Source organism: Symphalangus syndactylus, chromosome 1 (genome assembly GCF_028878055.3).
Source record: "Symphalangus syndactylus isolate Jambi chromosome 1, NHGRI_mSymSyn1-v2.1_pri, whole genome shotgun sequence".
Classification (NCBI taxonomy): domain Eukaryota; kingdom Metazoa; phylum Chordata; class Mammalia; order Primates; family Hylobatidae; genus Symphalangus; species Symphalangus syndactylus.
The window spans coordinates 123,421,951-123,445,312 of NC_072423.2; the positions used below are offsets into that span (position 1 = coordinate 123,421,951).

Here is a 23,362-nt window from a genome sequence, read left to right on the forward strand (position 1 = left end):
AAGAAAAGCCTAGCCCGCCCCATCATCCCCAGGGGCCACCTCGTCAGGGAGGAGGCCAAGTCCTCCTCTCACAAAAGAGCTCTGCAGAAGACAGTGTGGCAAGTAGGCAACAGACGTGGGCAGCCCAGACACAGTGACCTCAGTGGAAGCTGGAAAAACAGTATCCTTTGAAATGGACCACAGGGACCTTCACAGGTACATCTCCTTCCCACAGCTGTCAGATCAGTTCCCTTCAACCTTTTTGTTTCAACTCCAAGCATTGTTTTTGGATGAAGAAAGGCCCAGAAATCTTTCAGAGGCCTCTCTGATCACTTCCTGTGACCTCCAATGGGAGAGCACCGTGTGCCTATCACCCTGACACAGGACCTGCCCCGGAGCTAATCTGAGGGAAGCAAACTTCCTGAGGGCAGAGCGGGCCAGCCACACTCCTGGGGGCAGGGGAGACTGTGTCTCACAGTCCTGCCTACAAATGTGCCAGCCTCTGAGATAAAAGCAAACGAGTGCCCAAGGACAGCACCACAAGCGCTTTCAGTGCTTTTTTCTTCTTAAGAAGCTGGTAGCGGCTGGGTGCAGTGGCTCACGCCTGTAATCCCAGCACTTTGGGAGGCCGAGGCGGGTGGATCACGAGGTCAGGAGATCAAGACCATCCTGGCTAACATGGTGAAACCCTGTCTCTACTAAAAATACAAAAAATTAGCTGGGCGTGGTGGCGGGCACCTGTAGTCCCAGCTACTCGGGAGGCTGAGGCAGGAGAATGACATGAACCCGGGAGGCAGAGCTTGCAGTGAGCCAAGATCACGCCACTGCACTCCAGCCTTGGCGACAGAGAGAGACTCTGTCTCAAAAAAAAAAAAAAAAAAAAAAACCTGGTAGCTGGAACACTTCTCCCTGACGGCTGACAGTTCAAATCCTGACACTTCACTTCCAGGTAAATAATACAACCAGTTGGGATGCCCTTTGACATGTTGCTCAAGGTGCCTTGGCCTTCTGCAAGGCAAGGACAGATAAAGAGCCTTCACCCCTGGTGCCATTGCTAGGTTACTAAGCCAGCCCTGGGGCCACCTACCTCCAGGGAGCTAATTTGAGGTCATATAGTTGAAAGCCTCAGTCAGGTTTTCTCTTAGCTGCAGCCCATAGCATTCCTAACCCACACACCTCTGGCCTCCTGCCCTTAGGAGGGTTAGGAACGATGGGCAATACGTATCTATGTGTGCTTGCACATGCGTTGGTCTCCTAGCCCTCCCTGCTTTTCTAGTCCCACCCAAAACCTAAAGTAACTCAAAATCTAACATCAGTTAGGCCAGGCCAAGCCAAGCCCCTACTTAACATAGCCAGCTGATGCCTCCAGGCCTTCTAGTTCACTGCTGCTCAGCTGAATCCTGGGACTTTATCAACGGCTGCCCCTGCAGACACCCAGCCTGCTGGCTCCTGAGACATGCTCAGCAACCCCTTTGCCTGCCCCACCTTGCTTCCTCTCTTAGGGGCTCCAGCTTGTCTTTGAAGCCTTCCCTGCTCTCCCTGATTCCCTTGTCCTCCTGGAATAGACCAGGGTGGTCACCTTCTGCTTCATCCTCATCCACATTCCCAAACTGAACCTTGCCCTGACCTTATTCCTATCTTGGGGCCTGGCTCAGAAGATGAGGGCCCCTCGCCCTCAGCCCATGTACCAGATTCCATCACTCTCACCAACCTCATCCCCCCATCCCTCATTCCTGGAGCAGCCTCCCATCCTCCCTCTTGTCTCTTCAACCTCTCCAGGAACCTTGGGGGTAGGCATAGGGTCAGGGCATCAGGGTTCACACAGATGAGGGTGAAGCTGAGGGTGGCCATCTCTGATCTCTTCCAAGAGTATAAGGGACTTGGGAAACCAGATAATGGCTCAAAGACGTTCTTGGCCTAATCACTGATCCAGAGCTTCCCATCCTTAAAACACCTCCCTGAACTACCTGCTGGTCCCATTTGCTCCTTTGCAGCCAAGCTTCTGGAGAAGCAGTCAAGAGTCACTGTCTTTTCTTGTTTCTTCTCTCACCCACCCACTGCCATCTGGCTTTTGCCCCATCACTTCTCTAGAGCCACCACGGCCAAGGGCACCACTGACCTCCCCCTCCACCTCCAACAAGTCTCAGGCCTCACTCTGCTTGGCCCTTCCTGCTGACTTTGACACCACTGCCTGACCAAGTAACCCTGCCTTATAATCCTCACAGCACCTACAACCATCTGGAATCACCTTCCCTTTTATATTAATAAGATCTGCATGTCCTTGGTCTCCTCACTCATAAGATGGGGATAACACCCCCACTTATGTCATGGATTGTTAAGAGGACTAAGAGTTGTCATGTGTTCTGTCAACAAGAGGATGGATGAACAAACTCAAGGATATTCAGTCAATGGAATGCTACTCAGTAAGGGGAAAAACAAGCAACACTCCAACACGAACGAATCTCAAATGCATCACACTGATTGAAAGAGGCCAGAAACAAAAGAGTCCATACTGTATATTCCCACCAATGTGAAATTCTAGAATAGGCAAGATGGATCTATGGTGATAGAAGTCAGAACAGTGGTTGTCTATCAGGAGAGGGGTATGACTAGACAGAGGCACAAGGAAACTCTCTAGGGTGATAGAAGTATCCTTTATTGTGGTGGGGTGGTAGTCACACAGCGTATGCAGTGGTCAAAACTCATGGAGTCATACACTCAAATTGGTGCATTTTATTGTATGCAAATTCTACCTTAATACAGAAAGACAACAATAACAAAGAATGAACACACATGAAGTGCTCACACTATGCCAGGCATGCGGTAGGAGATTACCAAACATTGGTTGCATTATTATTCACTTGCATATGGCTCCCTGGCTATAATCTAAGGTCACAGGCTAGGTCAGGTTTCCCATCAAATCCCCAGGATCTGATGCATGGCTGCATCTCAACAGGTCAATGTACCTTAGCTGAATGAATAAGATAACGGATTATTGTGACCACAACATCCTTGCATGCTCCTCTACAGCTGTCATGGCCCGATCACTCTTCTTGGGCCTTCTCTTGGCCTCTTGTTCAGGGCAGGGCTCCCCAGGCTCCTCTCCTAGGTCTCTTCTCTTGATATGTGCTCTCCCTGGGGTTCTTCTTGAAGAACTTTACATTTGTCCCTGTTGAGCTCCAACTCACCAGATTCAACCCCCCATCCCAGGCTGGAGTCTGGGGTCTCCCACCCACTGTGTAACTGCCTCGCTTTACTTTACATCCATATGTGAGCAAACTCCTGGAGAAGGCTGTCCCTCACCATGAAGAAGAGAAAAAGAAAATACCCTTTGGATTGAAGCTCACAGCAAGAAGATTAAAAAATACAAGAATGATGAGAAAGCAGAGTCTATATGATGGACCTTCAGCCAGATGGCCCTGGTTTTAAGAGGGCCTGTTGGGCCAGGCGCGATGGCTCACGCCTGTAATCCCAGAACTTTGGGAGGCTGAGGTGGGCGGATCACGAGGTCAGGAGTTCGAGACCAGCCTGATCAACATGGTGAAACCCCATCTCTACTAAACATATAAAAAAATTAGCCAGGTGTGGTGGTGTGCACCTGTGATCCCAGCTGCTCAGGAGGCTGAGGCAGGAGAATCACTTGAAGCCAGGGGGCGGAGGTTGCGGTGAGCTGAGATCACATCACACCACTGCACTCCAGCCCGGGTGACAGAGCAAGACTCCATCTCAAAAAAAGAAAAGAAGAAAAAAAAAAAGAAAAAAAAGTTTTCAACTGTGAAAAGTTGAGGAGTGTGTTTTATTTGAGAAGAATCCTGACAAACCAAAGGAAGATGCTCAGGATAATGAAGAGAGCAAAGATGACATCATGAAAGCACCAACTAGAGCAACCAGCTTCACAAATCTAACCTCAATCATTTGGAGCCACAAAAGCTGTTTTATCCAGAGGAAGCACTGATAAAGAAAGTGAAAATCCAGTCACATGGGAAATAATTACAGGAACCAGGGAGGCCTTATCTTAGTGAAGTCACCACTTGGGGGACAAAATTGCCCCCTTCAGATACTAAAGGGTTGCTATATAAAAGACACAAGACTGAGAAGCAGAATTTTAGGGAGGCAAATTTAACCCAATTTACATCAAACTTGCTAAGATTTATTAAGCAGTTAAACCAGGCACTGTTCTAAACATTTTACATGTACTGCAGATGGTCCCTGACTTATAATGGTTTAACTTATGATTTTTCAACTTCACAACGGTGCGAAAGCCACAGGAATGCAGCACACTCCTTGACTTACCATGAGGCTACATCTGGATAAACCTGTCCTAAGTTGAAAATACCATGTTTTGACTTAGAATGGATTTATCTGGAAATAACCCCATCCTAAGTCAAGGAGCATCTGTATTGCTGTCCTGGCCAACAGAGGAGAATCCTGAAACAGAAAGGTCGGGGGACTTGCCCAGGAAACTCACCTAGTAAGGGCAGAGTCAGGGCTGGAACGCAGCCACCTGGCCTCTGAGTTCACACTCAACCTCAAGGCTCTTTGGCCTCTTTAATAATTCAAGATTTAATGTTACCTGGGGCAAGCTGGTTCCCTTAGAAGTAACTGGGCTCCCACTCATGGGGTATCTCTCTCAAACAGGAGGCTGTGTGGCCCTGCAGTGGAGACCAGCAGAAGGTACTGCTGAATAAGAAGGATCTGGGGTGTGGAACTACATGGCCTCTGGGATTCCTTCCAGCTCTGAGATCCTACTAGTCTATTTTAGAAAGTTCTGCCATCAGGTTATTAACAAAACCTAAGAATTGGCTCCCACTCCAAAGTGTAATTCTGCCTCCTCTGACTCATACAGCTAGAAATACTTGGAGAGGGTTCACGGGTGGTGGCGGCGGCCCACTGGCCTTTGTAGGAGAGATCCAGACTGCACGGGCCTCAGCAAGCTCTGGGCCTCAGCTCATGTCCCTCACCTCTGCTGCCAACAGGGAATGACGTGCTGTCTAACGGGCAGGAGGCTCCCGGTCCCCAGGGTGTTGCGGACTGACTAGAGGTACAAATGCAGGGTGTACAGATGAAGAGATAGAATGAACAGTGCTTCCCAGCACCCGCAGGAAACAATAAAATATTTTTATAGCACATTATGGAAGGTTCTTGGCCAAAAGAAAATAGCTTAAGAGTTAGGCTTAAGAGTCAGGCTACCCCAACCCCTACCTTAGGCTTAAGAGTCAGGCTACCCCAACCCCTACCAAGAAGCTCCCAGGATGTTATCATCTCATACCTGCAAGCCATTCAAGGCCACAGCTAGAAACTCTGGGATAGAGAATAATTAGAATGAGAAAATAAGGTAGCATTTCCACTTACTAAGCACCTCCAGCCTACAAGGAACAGGACAGAGAAAGAGCCCATGAATGGTGAATGGCTCCATCCCTCACCCTGAACAGCACAATTCAAAGAGAAAGAGTGAGGCCTCTCACCTGAGAAGAACCACGCTGTCGGACATGAAGGCTCCAACAGTGACATCTGAAAATGAGAAGTTTACAGCGTTCAGAAACTTGCTGAAGCCCATACACAACCACGCCCTGGGAATGCGCTCACAAGGATGGAGGCCCAGCCTTGAGGCCGGAGAGCCCTTTGACGGCCACCGCCTGGGCTATACAATGATCTTGTAAGAATGGAAGCCACACTCTCCGATGTGGCAGCCAATCCCTACGCAGGCTACTGGGGCCTTGAAATGTGGCTAGTCTCAGTCAAGAGGTGCTGTGAGTGTAAACTACACATCACATTTCAAAGACCTAGTACAGAAAATCATTAACTACCTCATTAATAACTTTCATATTGATTATATGTTGAAATGATAATATGCTGGCTATATTGGGCTAAAAAATTAATAAAATTAACTTCACTTTTTTATCATTTTATGTAATTACAGGAATATTTTAGATTACATATATGGCTTATACTTCTTTTGACATCAGTGAATTAGAGAAAGACATACCTAGAATTCAGTGACTCTTGGAAAATGCTCTCGGTTCTGAAGAACATGGAATTGTCACCCTCCACCCCTCACTCTATGTGACCTGAGTATCTCATGGTACCCCTGTCTGTAAAATGAAGATAATTATCCCCAGGGCCTTCTTCAAAAGCTGATAATATTTCATTACATTTAAATCAGAAAATATTTATTAGTCATTATATAATATTCATTAAGTACCCACTAGATTTATAGTAAATATTTATTAAATACACGAAATCAGATATTTAAGCCAGTAAATTCATGAAAATACTTGGTAAGCTATAAACCAAGACCCTGGTTTAACTGGTAATGTTTATTCCTAAATAACTTTAATTTAGGAAGTACTTACTCTTCCAGTGGTTCTATGCCTTTCTCCCTACCACCCCAACCCAGCAATATAAATCCCTGGCCCTGGGGTTCCCACTACTACTTCACAGAACCAAGTATCTGAGTCCAAGAGGGTCTGAATCTGTACATCGCTAAATGCACTGAGCATCTGTATGATGCCCTCATTAAGGAAAAACAAATGGCAAATCCATGAATTATAGTGTTCCTAAAATTTCTCCACTTGGGTGTTGTATCAATTTTGTTCTTCAATAGTCTCTTTAAATTAGCTACATGTTTAAAAATAAAAGAACCTGATGAATTTGTCAATTTCCCTTATGAAAAACACAAGATCAGAAATTCAGATCCATTGTGAACTGTGAACACCTTGCTCACCTCACATTTACAGAAAAGTAGCTGAACCACTGGGACGCATGGATCCCCGTGCACTGCAGGCTCTGGGCAGCCCCTCACAATGAGTCTCGGCATCCTTGTCTATAAAGTGGGGAAAACAACCTATCCTACTTACCTGCTGGGGTCACTGTGAGATGCACATTGCATGTGGAAGCATTTTGTACATAGTAAATGCTAAACCCATATAAGGTATTATTTGGGGATGGCCACAAATTTTCCAGAACAAGAACTGCTTTCTCAAACTTAAAAAGGCCCACAAGCGTCTTTCTTGGGACAAAAGCTTCAACACTGACTTCTTTCTATTCCCTCACTTCCTCCTGGCTCTGTAGTCTTGAGGAATTTCCAAAACTCTTATCTGTACAAAAGTACACAATGTGGTGTCCTCATACCAGACTGCATTAGTTTTCTTAAATTTTAGTGGAAAGAAATATTTCTCAAAAGCAAGATGACTACAAAATTTAGAGAAATGTTTCCTGAATTCCATGACCATTCTGGATTTTTTCAAATTCTTACTGTTGTTTCCTCACCTTACCCCACTCCATCTTGAAACACCTGAAGAACCAGTACTCCACCACCCAGGCAATTTGACCTAGGCCAGATATCACTTGGGGTTGGGTTTGAAATCATGTATTTTTATCCAGTTAGCCACAACCACCACAGGCAATAATTAACTCTAAAGCCAAGCCAGCCAGCCTTGAATGGTGAAGGTCTGCTTTGTCCACACGCGAGAGGACATGGTTTTCTTTTTACTCCAAATCTTTCTCCATCATTTTCTTTCAAGAGTAGGGGCAGGGGGCAGTGGGGGTGCTGATCTTTTTCCCCCTCAAGAGTGAGAAGCCTTTGAATGTGGTTAAATACAAAGGAAAACACGAGGTTTCACTATTCACCATTTTAGATGTGGCCAGTGCTTTTTTTCTTCATTAGAATTACTGCCACAGAAACCACTATAAAAATCCACCCTCCTGGTGCTAAGCACTTCAGAGTAGATCATTTTAAAACCCCAAAATAAACATCAACATTATTTTCACCTTAAAATTGAACAGCAGGCAAAACACCCTATTCTATTGTGTGAATTGTCCTAATCCTAAATGGATGTGATGATTGCTAACCAGACTGAAAATTATTCTACTTCATGCATTTATCTTCACTTATCTCACGTGCCTTTAAAGAAAAACAGCTTACCAGGATAGCCATTTCCATCCATATCAATGCCTCCCGATATGGACTGACCAAACATCCGGAGCACTGGATTTATCTTCCGCCCAGACAGTTTCTGAAACAGATAGGGAAATGGAGTCACAGGAAAAGACTACAGTCACAAATAAGAACTGTGACTGCTTTATTCCAGCTTCCCTAGGACACTTGGTCTTAAAGTTGTTGAAAGAAAAAAAAAAGTAATCCTAACGTGATCAGCAAGTCTGTAGCAGGCAGTTGAAGACCACACACTCCTTTATTATTACTTGCCTTGGCCAAATGTCATCGTTTAAAATTTTTTCTAAGTTCTGTGCTAATGAAAAAAATCCACCTAGACTACCATGATAATGTTTGACATGTTGAAATTCAAAATGGATAAAGTTTAACTTCCATTCCTAATGCAGGTTCTGTTTGTTTTTACACAGGTGTAGCTGGCTGAAATTCTAAGAACATATTTATCTCGTATCTTTCTTCCCAAATATGTACTAAATATTTAACACTCTGCTCCTAAGAGGCACACATTACAGAGTCTTTCCCTAGACAGACAGGTAATTAACATGTCCAGCTGGAAAAGATGGCCATGTGGAAACTACCTCTCTATCCAGCCAACCAGAAGATCTATAGATTCTGGAGCTTCACAGACAGGAGTGAACAGTTTTATGGGGTAAATCTAGAACTCCATGGTCCTGAACACTTCTTAAACTGTAGGAAATCAAAAAAACTCAGCTGAAGAAGATGCCCTGCCCTCGCCTGTAGAAAACAGCCTCCTCAACCAACTAGAGTTCACAACTTCACCATGGGACACACTAGCATCTATGCTTACTTTATATGTTTTCTAAAAACGAAACTTTCTTTTTTTTTAAGAGATAGAGTCTTGCTCTGTTGCCCAGGCTAGAATGCAATGGCACAATCATAGCCCACTGTAGCCTCAAACTCCTGGGCTTAAGTGATCCTCCCGCCTCAGCCTCCCAAGTAGCTGGGACTATAGGCATGCTCCAATATACCCAGCTGTTTTATTTTTTTTGTCAGACAGGGTCTCGCCATGTTGCCCAAGGTGGTTTCAAACTCCAAGCCTCAAACGATGTTCCTGCCTCAGCCTCCCAAGGAACTGGGATTACAGCCACCTCTCCCGGCTGTGCTCACTTTTTATTCATCATTAAGTTCATCACACATCCACACAGGCAGCACTGATTCAACAATATTTATTGTACAAACAGCCTTCGTCGCACTGAAGCTGCGCATCAACATTCATGTGGCGCAGTTCCTCACAAAGATACTGAACTTCTTGAATCAGAAAAGTCCCATCTTCTGGGGTCTGACCTACTCCTTCTGCCTTTATCTGCATGGTCTCCCAGAGGAGGCTTACTTCCTGATGCCCTCACTGTGGAGGACAAGAGAAATGCTTTGTTTTCAAAGTACAACAGAACCAGGCTTACAGCTATCTAGGGGCTCACTTTGACTTTCTTTCCTTATCCTTCTCTTTCCCGAGTCATCCTGCAGAGAAGTCACAAAGGCAGGGAAGGGGGAGTTTCCACAGGATCTACAGATGGAGGCATGAGGGATGCCCCCTGACCCCCAGCAGCTGATAACTGCAAATAACCCTCCTAGAAGTGATCAGAGAAGGCTGCTTGCCATCCTCGGTTAAGCCATCCAACAGGAAATGTGCAAGCACCAAAGTACAAATCAGAACACTGTAGGAAACACTGAAGAAATGTTTCACACTAACAGGCAAAGCCCTACATCCCACATGGCTCTATCTAAACAAACAGGCATGCGTGTCTGCACATTTCTTAAAAGCCACGTTTTGAAGCAGACCCTCTCAGCTCTGAAGTCCAAGAACTCTAGCAGCAGGCTGCCCCTGGATCTACATTTCTAAGGTATGCTGTGGCTGGGATGAGGGGGAGAGTGAAGGGGTGGTCCATCTGGGGTGGTGATGCAGGCTTAAGTTATCCCACAGACATCTGCAGGCCATTATGCTATAAAGCCAAGAAGATAAGTCTGCCCAGTGCTAATAACCCTAAATGAAAACCAGGAGCCCTGGAAACCTCCACTTGACCAGGTTTCTATGCAGTGTCTCCTCCAGCAAAAGAAGGATCACAGGGGCCGCCATATGCCCAGAGGGCTCTCACACTGGGAAAGGCACACATGGATCTTAAAATCAACACTCTCTGCGGTAAACTCGAGAGAGAGAGTTAAAGAGCAACGTGGAAGAAGTGTAGGCCCTGATCTCACAATTTACCCGGCAGAAATAACACCAATCTGGGCCAAAGCAAAGTGATTCCACTGCCCAGGGTTGTTTCTGATTCCTTCTTCTAGTTCACCCACACAATGCTGCTCTGTCCAGGACCTGGGCCTGCAAGAATCTGCCATTAAAGAATTTTTTTTTTATTTTAAATCACTGCCCTTATCATACACATATTAGCAGCTTGGAAATGTATAATCATAGTTGCTTCTTTCTTTTTTTTTTCCTTAGGAGCCCAAAACCACTTCTCTTTGTCAAAGCAAAGGAGCCAGCCTGCATGCTGACGAAGGCAGGCTGGTCCAGATGCTATCCCTGCTTCCTACTAAAGACGCTCCATGCTAACCACAAGAGTTATACTGTGGTTCTCTACAGGGATTCCACCCAGCAACCAAACAAAACACTGGGACGGCCCCGGAGGAGGGGAAGCCGGGGTCTCTCACAGGTTGCCTCACTGTGTGATGAGCTTCCGAGGTCCAGGAAAACAAGCTTCCCAGAGGATGCGTGGAGAATGACCCTGACCACTACATGAGCATGGGGCTCCTTGGGTGACTTTTAGCTTGCCACACTGGGAAGAGCATCCCTGCCCCAGCCTAGGGCAGCTCTTGTGACTCATATGTGGCCCCCAAACTGTGCCCAAAGCTCTCTTCCTCCTGCCTTGTGGGCTGAATCACCAAAGTTTATTAATCCCCTGTTATGTATTTCTAATGAAAAGAGGATGGTCTGGATAGATAAATGCCCCTCAGAGTATGTATGTCTCATGGCAAAATAGTTTCCACATTCATAAGTTTTCCTACTGAGTTTCCGAGTGTTCCTTTTTGCAATGTGGAGCTGAGGATGGTGGTTACAATACAAGTTTCAGGCATCAGACTGGCAAAGATTCTGTGGCCAGACTGCCACTTATGACCTTGGGCAAGTTAAATAACCTCCTTGGGGCGTAGTCACCTCATGGATAAATAAATGGTGGATAATAAATGGACCCATCTTACATGGCTGCTGTGAGGATTAAAGGTAAAGAAAGGGCAGAGTAGGCACCCAGAAAACAGTTCCTCCTCTTCCCAGCGCCTCCCAAAGCCCTGTCTCCTGCAGGTAAGGCAGTGAGCTCAGCAGGAGGCCAGTAGAGAAGGGATCTGAGGCACGAATGACAACCAACCAACCCTCCACCCTTAACTAGTTTATCTCTATCTGCCACAGGACAATTATTCATGTCGAAGTTGCACTTGCATTTACATGCTGCCTCTTAAAATTAAAATACAAATACATATGAGTAAGAAGTAGTCAGCATGTATTAAGTGTTCAATAAATAAATATTTGTTGATTGGAAATTTCTCAATGTGTGTCCCCTTCTGTCTCTGACCCACTGGGAGAAAGACCAGAGCCAGTGCCACTCCACACGCAGACATCCACAAATATCCTGACAATGCTTCCGCTGAGAGCATGACTTCCTTTTTTCCCATGGGCTGGGCTTGACACCATCAGCAAGATTGAACACCAAGCTGATATGGCAAAAAAACAGAACTCACCACTTCCATGTTCCCAAGTATAGGGTGCAAGGGCAGAGTCCTCACTGGCTCCTGGTTTTGAGGCCAGCTGGGACGACAGCCTGTGATCAGTTTCAGGCCCCTCCACCATGGACCATTGTTCTTCTAGATTATATATTAAAACATATTTCTTTGCCTTAGCATAGACGGTTGACAAAGTAGTCACCAAAAAGAGAAAGCTTCCTTTCCTTTCTTAAATAAATGGCTCTAACTCTGAGTAAGAGTTGAAAATTATCTTCTTTAGGCAAAATGCATCCCTGAGTGTTAGCAAACTTGGGATTCTAAGAATGCTTTTCTTAGTATTTAATAAGCAATATTAATTGTATCTTTCAAAAAAGGATAGGAAAGCCAAGGCAAGAAAAATGTTTTACTTTGTACCTCTGGGGCATGGTGCATAATGAAGGTTCCATACATGTTTGCTGAATGAATGTATGAATAGTTGCCATATTACTCTCACACCAATTACCATTGAGTACTGAGGGACTATCCCACCGGCATCACCATGATAGATATAGACCGCCCCTGCGAAGTCGTCCTCCTTGGGTGCGCCAATGGCCACATCTGAGGGTAGAAAAACAGCTACAGGTTAAAAAGCCACATTAATAATATAAGTGCAGCTTCCCTAATTCTGGTTATCATGTCTGAGTCCCTGGATACCAGAAATTATTGGTTGTTGATTGTTCAAGCATTAATTTGGGCACAAGATCCCTTAGCAGGAAAAAAAAAAAAAAAAAAAAAGTGGGCCGGTGTGGTGGCTAACGCCTGTAATCCCAGCACTTTGGCAGGCCAACGAGGGCAGGTCGTCTGAGGTCAAGAGTTCAAGACCAGCCTGGCCAACATAGCGAAACCCCATCTCTACTAAAAATACAAAAATTAACTGGGTGTGATGGCATGTGCCTGTAGCCCCAGTTACTCTGGAGGCTGAGGCAAGAGAGTCACTTGAACCCAGGAGGCGGAGGTTGCAGTGAGTTGAGATTGTGCTACTGGACTCCAGCCTGGGAAACAGAGTGAGACTCCATCTCAAAAAAAAAAAAAAAAAAAAAAAAAAAGTGCAGCGAAAACTATAGAAGCTGACTGAGAAGAATTTAGTTCCAAAAAAGTTTCTACCTTATGCTCATAAGAAAAACCGCTGACCCATCCAATAAAAGAAATGCAAATATAAACTACCTGCCATAATTTCCGTGAGGGAGAATTCCATAGACAATGGCTACTGTATAACTGAGAAAGTCTGAGGTCCTGGATAAAGGACCATTCCTTACTATTATTTGATAATAAACCCATTCCTGGATAAAGGAAATATACAGAAGGGCATTCACTTCACACACAAGAAATAACATTACTCTCACAAACTGGCAACTCCTAGAACAAAGCCTAGATCTTCCTAACTTTTTTCCCTTGCTTCTAACAAAGTCATGTGTCTGCAGAAGTGAGGTCAAGGGGGAGGAAAATGAAGCCTTCTGCAGCCAGTGATAGCAGGTATCAAAGACGTCTGGATAGCTGGCCTGGGCAAGGGTTGCCCCACCTCCACCACCATATGCCCTGGTGATGTGGTTGCTCCGCCTCCGATGTCTGTATGCTGTGTATGCAGCGAGGCGAAGAGGCTCAAATAAGCCAGAGAGAGAGGCCAAGAGGCTGTGAGGAACACTGCTGTCCAAACAGACCTAGACATTAGGTACATATGCCTCCACGCCTCCCAAGACACACACACACACAAACACACACACACACACACACACGTACACTCTCAAAAGTCAACCCAGCTGCTGCTATAATGAGGCAGAAGATGTCTGGGTTTCTAACTCTCTCCTCACTCATTTTCCCATCAACATGGTAGAGCATCATGGAGCATCAAAGGCTCAGAAACAAGGAGAGTTGATGGCAGGATGAAGCTGTTCAAACTTCTCTGCCATAAGAAGTCCCAAATGGACCAGCCCCAAGGTTTGCTTCCACTGCAAACAATAAAGAACACTGAGCTGGTGAGAAGGGATTACGCAGAGGCAAAAGTCCAGTGGGCTGGAAGCTTGGCCCTGCGTGTCTACATGGAGAGTACCTCTAAACGTGTCCTCTCTCCCCACAGCACACTGATGGGCCTTTGGAGTGGACCAGTAGACCCAGGAGCATGCCACTAGAGATGGATAGTCAGTGGGCAGGCTGCCCCTCTGAAGCAGAGCAGCATGCTGCACCTGGAGGGGCTCCACGCACCAGGAGCTCACTCACCTGGGAACCCATCATTGTCCAGATCGTCCAGGCTGGCAATGCTCTCTCCAAAATGCGCATTGTAGGCACCATCCCCAGTCAGAGCCAGCTGCTCCTCGAGGGCTCCCTGAGAAACAGGATGGAGAAGAAAATGGAAAACAAAACAAAAACAAACAGAACAAACAATAAAAATCAATAAAAAAACAGAGTTTGAATGCTGCCCTGCTAGAGCACGCTCATCGACAGGAAACACCTGGGCAGAATTACAGGAACCCAAACTTCTCTCTCCTGCTGGCAAAATGAGTCCCTTTTACCTGCTTAGCAGGATGGTCTCCCATAGCCTGAGACGGTAGCCAATGACTACACTCCACCTTGTCCTAATACACTACACACAAGCAAACCTCCCTACCCACCTGTACCCCATGTGCTCTCCACATCCTTAAGGCATAGCACTTTTTCCCCAATGTTGTTTTAAAAGGGCATACATTTTTCTATTTTTTCTTCCCTGTGCCTTTTGGTACAAGTTTATCAAGCTGTTTTGCAAAGTGCATATGTGAGTTATCTTGATAGAGGGAGTCATGGTTCAGAAAATCCAAGCACCCAGTCGTTCTTGGCCAGGGGGTGGCTGTGGTGGCAGGCGTCACTGTGCCTGTTATTCATGCATGGCTCAGGTATGAATTTCCTAAGAAAATACTAACCAACAGAGGGAGGGAGTCAATGGTGTACAAAGGCAGGAAAAGTCATCTGACTTTGGGGGAAAAAGTCACACCCACTCTCGCCCCAAATCACTGACACGTGAAGACCAGAGTGATACAATGCAATCTGATGTCTTGAAGCATGAGAAGATGTATGCATTCCCCAGTGCAGAGGCAGTCTGGGCCCACTATATCCTACAGGCCATCCCACGAGTGTCTGGCTTTTATCATGACCAAGTCTTCTTTTTCACCATAAACACAATTTACAACTTGAAAACAGTCAAGGTGAGATGATTTCTTGGGTGAATGAAACCTCCACCCCAAAACACAAATATGCATTAATTTCTTTTTCAGTGTAGTGGGGAAGAGGAGAGGAACACCAGCAACTGATTCCTTCTATGTACCAGGCACTGTACAGCCAGCTCCTTACTCAAATCACACGACTCCATAAGGAAAATCTTATGATGCCTCTCACTTTACAGATGAGGAAATTGGGCCACCAATTTCAAGCCATTTGTCCACATCACACAGGCAAGGACATGGCAAAACCAAGATTCAAACTCAGGTCCACCTTGCTACAAAGTCAGAATTTTTTCCACTCCTCCACACTGCCTGCCGATCTTTATTCAAATGGCTGATGTTCAACAGAAATGAGAATACTCTGGTACTTAGAATAACCATACAACATCAAGAAACATTGGTTGGCAGGGGAGGGTGTGGGTGCATCGTGCCCAGTGGAGGCCTGGGGGAGTTCTTGTGCTTCAAGAGTCCACCTCCTGATTTAGACACACAGTCTGGCTGTTGGACCTGACTCCTACACAAATGTCTCAGTCTCCTGCAAATATAATGGCAGGCACCACTGAATGCCCGCAGCACTCATCTATGTAATGTCCCCCTCATTTCTCCCTGCACCCTGCCCTGACTTCCTGGAATGTCAGTGGGTATGCAGGTGCCAAGGGTTCCTGCAACAGGTACCAACAAGCACCTTCCCTCCCAGGTATTTTAATTTTTTTAGAGACAGTCTCGCTGTCCAGCCCAGGCTGGAGTGCAGTGGTGCAATCATAGCTCACTACCACCTCAAACTCCGGTGCTCAAGGGATCGTCTCGCCTCAGCCTCCTGAATAGCTAGGATTATAGGCAACCACCACTGCACCTTGCTTGTTGGCTTGTTGACTGATTGACTAATTAACTGATTGACAAGGTCTCTCACTCTGTCACCCAGGCTGGAGTACAGTGGCATGATCACGGCTCACTGCAGCCTCCACCTCTTGGGCTCAAACAATCCTCCCACCTCAGCCTCAGCTGGGACCACAGGCAAGCACCACCACACCTGGCTAATTTTTTGTGTGTTTTTAGTAGAGACAGGGTTTCACCATGTTGGCCAGGCTGGTCTTGAACTCCTGGCCTCAAGTGATCCTCCCACCTGGGCCTCCCAAACCTCCCTGGTTTTAGATCTGACTTCCTGAAGAGCCTGAAAACCTCAGAGGCAACATAAGGCTCTAACAGTCCCTGGATCTCCTTTCACTGGTTCCTTCCTTTCTGGCATCTGCCCACTTAGTTATAGCTAAACCTCTGCCCTCTCCCAACTGGGATACCTAGCATCTCAGCCACTGCTTAACAGTATACTTTGACTGATTTTTTTTAATATGAAATTACATTCTCACTATGTGGATAAAGATAAAACTAAACATCTATCCAGAGAGTTATTATTCACATTCTCTATGTATTTGGCATATTTCTGAGGACTGGTTGTACATGCAGTTTTGATCCTGTTTTTCCACTGATTATCTCATAAGCATTTTCTCACGTTAGAGAAAAGGTAGGCGGCACAAGAATGTTTTCATTGAACCATCTCGCTCTTGTTGAATACTTGTACTTGAATACTTGTACTTCCACATCCTGAAAAGACTGCTTTCTCACTGGTCTCCTGCCTCCAGGATGCACTGCTGTCCCCCAACCCAGCCCCCACTCACCCACCCTCCATTAGCTATAGAGGGCCAGAGGCATCTTTCTGTCCATGTCCCGTCCCTTTCATGGTGCTGCAGAATAGGGGACATCAAGATTATTGGCCAGGCATGGTGGCTCCCTCCAATCCTAGGGAGGCCAAGGAGGGCAGATCACTTGAGATCAGGAGTTTGAGACCAGCCTGGCCAACATGGTGAAACCCCATCTCTACTAAAAACACACAAAAAATTAGCTGGGTGTGGTGGCAAACGCCTGTAATCCCAGTTACTGGGAAGGCTGAGGCAGGAAAAGAGCTTGAACCCAGGAGGCAGAGGTTGCAGTGAGCCGAGACTGCGTCACTGCACTCCAGCCTGGGTGATAGAGTGAGACTCTGTCTAAGAAAAACAAAAAAGAAAAAAAGATTATAGCTCCCATGCAGTCCCCCGCCCCCTCATGCTGAAGTGAGTGGTGATGCCACCTCACACCCCAAACCATTTGCCCAGCTCTGCACTGGGAGCTCTGCTCCAGCCCACCCTGCCTGTCTGCTAACTCCTACTCCTTCTTCAAGATCCCCCAGCCATTGTGTCCTCCTCTGCTTCCCTGGGAAAATGTGCATATGCTCCCAGAGAGGTGGCATAACCTTGAGACAAAGCATGCCAGCTCTGAAGCCAGCTTGCCTAGGTTCAAATCCCAGCCCCACTTCTTAGCTGTGTGGTTTGGGACACATTACCTAACCTCTCTGGGCTCAGTTTTCTCACCTGGAAAATGGGCACTCTTGATACCATGTGTACATTGCATAGAAATCTCTCGCAGAAAGCAGGAAGAAGAGTCCCTGGTACATAGTAAGCACCCAAAAGACAATTATTAAGACTCCTCCTTGGCTCCTGAGTGTCTACAGTTGTAACATTGTATATAACTTTCCATTAATGGACCATTGAGCTTATTCAAGACAGAAATCACATATTTTCATCTCCTCTGGGTAACATGGCCCCAGTGCCTGCCCAGAGGGGTGCTCGGCCACTACTGGCTGGACAAATGTCCCTCCCCCACACCCATCCACATGTTGCCCAGTATTGTACTCACATTTCCTCTGTTGATGTAGACAGTGACCTGTCCCTCGTCCCTGATCTCAGAAAACATGGGGGCCCCCACCAGCAGGTCAGAGAGGCCATCCGCGTTCAGGTCAACTGCGCACAAGGAGGAGCCGAAGTAAGAGCCCATCTGCAACCAAGTTGAGTTGCAACAAAGCATTCAGTGTCTGCTCTCACACAAGGATGCCTTCGCTTTCCTCCACCCCATTGGCTTTAGAAACATCCCCCAGAGGCTGGATGGCTATGCTGCTCCCTAAACCAGAATGACTAGCAAAGAGTGAAATACCCAACTTCCAGCAGCAAGGCAGGGCCCCAGTCAATGTGAGACAAAGCTAACTGGCCCAAAGTCCCCCATTCCTGGAGTCCTATCAAGGGGAAGATAAATAGATTGATGCCCAGAAAATGAGGTGTTGTTTTCAAAAATGCAAGCTGAGGATACAAAGTTATGTTACAACCATAATAAAAATGCCCCTTATATCAGACATTTGACAAGGCCAAGCAAGTAGGAATATGAAATCTCACAACACAAGAAAGGCATGAAAATAAATGTTACATGGGGAAATAGGTTATTCTCTCCTGGTCCTATGCATAGCTGAAAGATTGGTTAGGAAGGCATGAGCTGAAGTGACAGAAAAAGGTACATCTTTTAAGACTGTTTGACTGAGGAGGGAACAGGGCAAGATAATATTGACTTTTAATTATAGCTTAATTAGGGGTCTCAAACCCAAATACCAACAGGATCCAGGCAGGTGATATAACAGCATAACAAAAAAAATTAATGTGGCAAGTGACACTTGTCTTCCTTGTCTACATAACAATAGGGAGTGGCGGAGACTGTGGCAAACTGGAGCCCACAAGCCTGGCTAAAGGAGCAGCTTCGACCCAGCTGCAGCTAACTGCCACCAAGAGGAAGGCTGACCCAGAGTGGAGCAACCTTTCCATTTTCCAAAAGAAGCCAAAAATTTAAAACTTTATTTAAAGTGCCAATGTTTTAAATGCTCGCAACTTCTTCATGTGTAAAAACAATAAACAAATACTGTGCAAGCCAAACAAAAGTATTTGTAGGCTGTATTCTTTCCAAAGGCTGTCAGTTTGCAACCTCTACTTTAAAAAAAGAAAAGAAAGAAAGAAAAAGAAGAAGGCAGGGCATGGTGACTCAACGTCTGTACTCCCAGCACTTTGGGGGGTGGGTGGATCACAAGGCTAGGAGTTCAAGACCAGCCCAGCCAACATGGTGAAACCCCACCTCTACTAAAAACACAAAAATTACCAGGCGTGGTGGCAGGCACCTGTAATCCCAGCTACAAGGGAGGCTGAGACAGGAGAATCGCTTGAACCTGGGAGGTGGAGGGTGCAGTGAGCCAAGATCATGCCACTGCACTCTAGCCTGGGCAACAGAGCAAGACTCTGTCTCCAAAAATAAAAAATAAAAGAAAAAAGAAAAAGAGAAAAAGAAAGAAAGAAAGAAAGAAAGAAAGAAAGAAAGAAAGAAAGAAAGAAAGAAAGAACGGAGGGAGGGATGGAGGGAGGGAAAGAAGGAAGGAAGGAAAGAAAGAGAGAGAAAGAAAAGAAAAGAAAAAGAAAAAAGCATTATTCTTTTAAAATAAATGTTTTCTAATAAAAGGCCCCTGGCTTGATGGACATGAACAAGCCTTTTCTTTTACTGTTGGAGTTTGTTGGCAGCTGACCCAGGGAGTTTGAGGGAGAGAGGTAGAGGACACTCCAATCTATTTCCTGCAGCTAACAGAGTCACAGGAGGGCTTTGTAGTGGCCGCTCTGAAATCCTTCCCCAGTGATATGCCAAGGCCATCTCCCTCCCCTCTGACTACCCATTCTCAAAGGAGAAGGGAGCAAGAAAGGGTTGAAATCACAGAGGGTAAGGAGGAAAGAAACCGAGTTGCCAGTCACTATTTCAGTGGCCTTGCCAATCTCCCCAACTGAGCTTTGGTAAAAGAAATCAGTAAGACACAGGCAAAGACCCAAAGAGCCAAGCTGCCGGCTGCACTCACTGGCTGAGCCCCAGGGGAACTATTTGTTTCATTCCAAAGGACTATTTAACTTGGCATCTTCATCAATGTTAAATTAGAAATCTCTATATGTGAAGTTTCCTATCTCGGTTTTGAAATACAAATGCTTCACATACTCCGTTAATTCAATAAAACTTCAATATGGCAATGACATGCTTTGGGGTGAGTGTCCGATGATCAGAGCTCCCCATCAGCCTGGAAATGCGGAGATGTGTGTCTGTATTAACATCTGAACTGCACACATGTTGGTGATTTCTTAAGTGTACTGTTTGGAGAAAGTCAACCAATAAAGACAAGAACCAGTTTTTGTTTTTTGTTTTTTGTTTTTTTTAATCTTTTTGCTTTGTTTCTTCTTATGGGAAGCCAGGACACAGAACTATCTGACCAAATTCTAGCCAAACGGAAGCAGAAGTGAACCGGTGGTTTGCTGAGTTAGAACCCTCCTGTCTATGTGGCTCTGGACATAGGGATAAATCTAAAGACATCCTTTGAAAGTCTGGGGTCATGTCCTTTTGTAGGAGGTAATGGAGAAGTCAGAAAGACATGAATGTCTCATTTCTTCTGGCAAGAAGCAGAATAAGTTTTATAAAGAAAGGTCATGGCCTATTTCAAAAGCAGAACGATGATGATGGGTAAAGCTAGTTGGAGACACTAGTAGAAGGAAGTGAAGGCAAGAGGGCTCCGAGTGAGTGGCAGAAAGAAGGGGTGCCTATGGAATGGTGCAAAGGTTAGGGCCAGAAAAGCCTTAAAGAAAAGAAAAAGTCAAATGACTACGAAGCCAAAAAATTGACTACCTAGGCCCTTCTGTCCCTTCTCAGGGACCTGATGTATCTTGGTATGATAAGGACATCCAAGCAGACATTCAGGCTTGAACCTGTCCTGGAACTCAATGGCAGAAGTCTTCAGGAAGTTTAGACAAGTGGGTTCTCAGAGGTTAATCTCATCCTCCTTGCACCACCCACTCTCAGATCTACCCCCAAAAACCTGATCAACTTGAGCATAGGTTGTCATCCAAACCAAGAGGTTTTCAAGGAGGAGAGAGGGCCCAATTACAGATTGTTAATTACTCGAGGTCAATAGGAATTAACTGGGCCTCCCCAGGGCACAGAAAGCAAGGAGTAGGGCAGGGAAGGAAGAGCAGTTTTGGGGGCACAGCTACAATTGGACATAAACATACTCAGAAACTCCACAATTCATTTTAAATAATCCTTGGCCAGGTACAGTGGCTCATGCCTGCAATCCCAGCACTCTGGGAGGCCAAGGTGGGTGGATCCCTTGAGCCCAGGAGTCTGAGACCAGCCTGGGCAACATGGTGAAACTCCATCTCTACAAAAAAAATACAAAAATTTGCTGGGCATGGTGGCGCATGTCTGTGGTCCGAGCTACTTGGGAGGCTGAGGTAGGAGGATGGCTTGAGTCTGGGAGGCAGAAGTTACAGTGAACCAAGATCATGCCATAGTGAGACGCTGTCTCAAAAAAAAAAAAAAAAAAGGAATCCTTTACCTTTAGGCTTTCAAACCCAGGTACATTTGAAGGGAAGAGGGAGATTGTTTCCATGCTAGATACATTCACCCATTTGTTATTTTCTGCAGAAGATCTAAAATATTAGCCTTAATTCCACTCATACCCTACTTGCTCTTTGAGACTCTCTTTTGTAAATCACAAGTAGCACGGAGTTATTTCTTTTCTAACTTTAGGGGTGCTTGGAAAACCTTTTTGTGGAATGGCTCACAGTCATTTTCCAGTGCTGTTGCTTTGGGGTTTTGGAAATGTTAAAATAACACAAGCCAGCAGAGTTCTCGGGAAGGCAGAGCCATTCTGAGGAAAAATGCAAAACCAAGTTTGGTGATGCATTTTTTATTCAAAATATAATGACAATTATATACTAAGCGTACCTATTTGGACTGTTAAAATTGCAAAAAGGTCTACTTGAATGGGATTTTTGGAACTCAGAATATGATTCACCATCAGAACAACATGGAAGGATCCCAGGCTGGCGTACAGCAGTTCTAACTCAGCAGGAACAGAATTGAGGAGGCACATGGCCTCCTCCCTATGCTTCTTCCTATATCCCACTAAGGCCTCCACCAAGACCAGCCTCCAAATTACCTCCACAGCTCCCAGCCTAAACTTGTGTCCCTTAGAGTAGCCAAGCTTAGTGAAACAGTCCTGCTGATCTAAGCCACACAAGGAGTGCATGACTGATAAGCTCATGAAAACTGTTGCTTATTAATAGCAGGACTCTCTAATTGGCTTAATTTTAGACAACAGGGCAGTATAATGGAAACTTTCAGAAAGTAGAGAGAGGATTAGGGACAGGGTGGGGAGGACCCAGGCAGAGTAATCTCACCCAGGACTAACTTTAGGGCAGCACCCTGAGCTATTTCTGCTTCAAGGTTCTAAGAGGAATCGGGCAACCTGTGTTTGGATTTTCTTTGTGTGGCCACAGTCACCTTGGCAACGATAGCTGAGGGCTGGGGATTAGGGAAGTGGATAATGTTGGGTTGGTGAAACAGGCTCAGTGAGAAGCATTTCTTGCTACCGGTACTCAGAAAGATCTCCTCTCTCTGGAGGTGGAGATGCGTTGAGAAAGGATGGAGGCAGAGAGACAGGGCATGCAGTCACTTTGATGACAGTCTGAACTATGGACAATCTCTTAAAACTCTGTGCTGTAACTTGGCCACATATAACTCATCTTGCTACAGAATGTCTCCCAAAGCGAGTATGAATCCCATGAATGTACAGGTTACACGTACCACTGAGAAGGTAAAGACACCAACAAGCAGATAGCACTGCCATATAAACATAGAGTACAGGTAGGCCCTTCAAACTAATTTTCTAAAAAGTACTAACTCCCACATGATCACATCTCTCAAATAAAAAATAGTCACTTATACCAAGAACCTCACCTTTTTACCTGATGCTTGAAATATCTTAATTAAGGTGCCAGATCTTCGGTCAGCTCTGAAAATATAAACCTATGGAATGAAAAAAAAATCCAGTTAGGATGAAATCAATGATCAAAGATATTTATCAGCATTCTCCTGGGAGTCCTATTTAAAAGCTTAAGGGCCAGGTGCACAACAGATGTGCTTATGCTAGCTGATGATCATGAAGAAGTCAGCTGTCATTTTACCAACCCTGCAAAAAAAAAAAAAAAAAAGGGTCCTTCAATCCTAAGGCAGACATCACCTCCACTGCTCCTGAACCACAATACTTATAAAAGCCACACACAATAAGACCCAAGGAGCTTCCAAATTACAAGTAAACAATTCAACTCTGAGAAAAAGCTAGTATTTTGTTTCTTGAAATATTTCCTTTATTCCTGTTTTTAAGATTAGTTGGTGGTATGGATTGGACTTTATTCCTAGTAGGACTTTACCACGCATTACAACAGAAGATAAAGGGATAGGTGGAGGTGAGTACTGTAGACAAAGCAGTTTCCCAAAGTGATTTCACATAATATTAGAGTCATGTGATCTGCCTGAGTAAATGTTTCGTTTGGGAAAAGTGGAGTTAAACATTAAGTAAATTCTTTGACTGTGGAACTTTTTAGAGCCCTTAGCATGTTCATGTGAACTATGCATCTCCACTGCAAAGATGATCACTGACATTTAACTTCCTAAATCTACTTGACTATGGCAGTTCTTTTTTTCAGATTACATCTTGTGGGAAGAGTGTCTCATGAGAACCAGTGTAAGTAACCTTTCCATG

General features: G+C 45.3%; 1 protein-coding gene across 3 annotated transcripts in view; it reads right to left on the reverse strand.

Annotated features, from left to right (window-relative positions):
• The window catches only part of ITGA9 (integrin subunit alpha 9), a 376,700-nt gene that overhangs the window by 294,938 nt on the left and 58,400 nt on the right, over positions 1-23,362 (reverse strand). For all 3 annotated transcript variants that reach the window (XM_055283188.2, XM_063612123.1, XM_055283178.2), the window contains 6 exons: positions 22,558-22,626; positions 17,614-17,751; positions 13,913-14,018; positions 12,162-12,256; positions 7,904-7,994; positions 5,445-5,490 (listed from right to left, as the gene is read on the reverse strand). In XM_055283188.2, the coding sequence (XP_055139163.2) occupies positions 5,445-5,490; positions 7,904-7,994; positions 12,162-12,256; positions 13,913-14,018; positions 17,614-17,751; positions 22,558-22,626 (545 nt within the window). The remainder of the gene's footprint in view (positions 1-5,444; positions 5,491-7,903; positions 7,995-12,161; positions 12,257-13,912; positions 14,019-17,613; positions 17,752-22,557; positions 22,627-23,362) is intronic.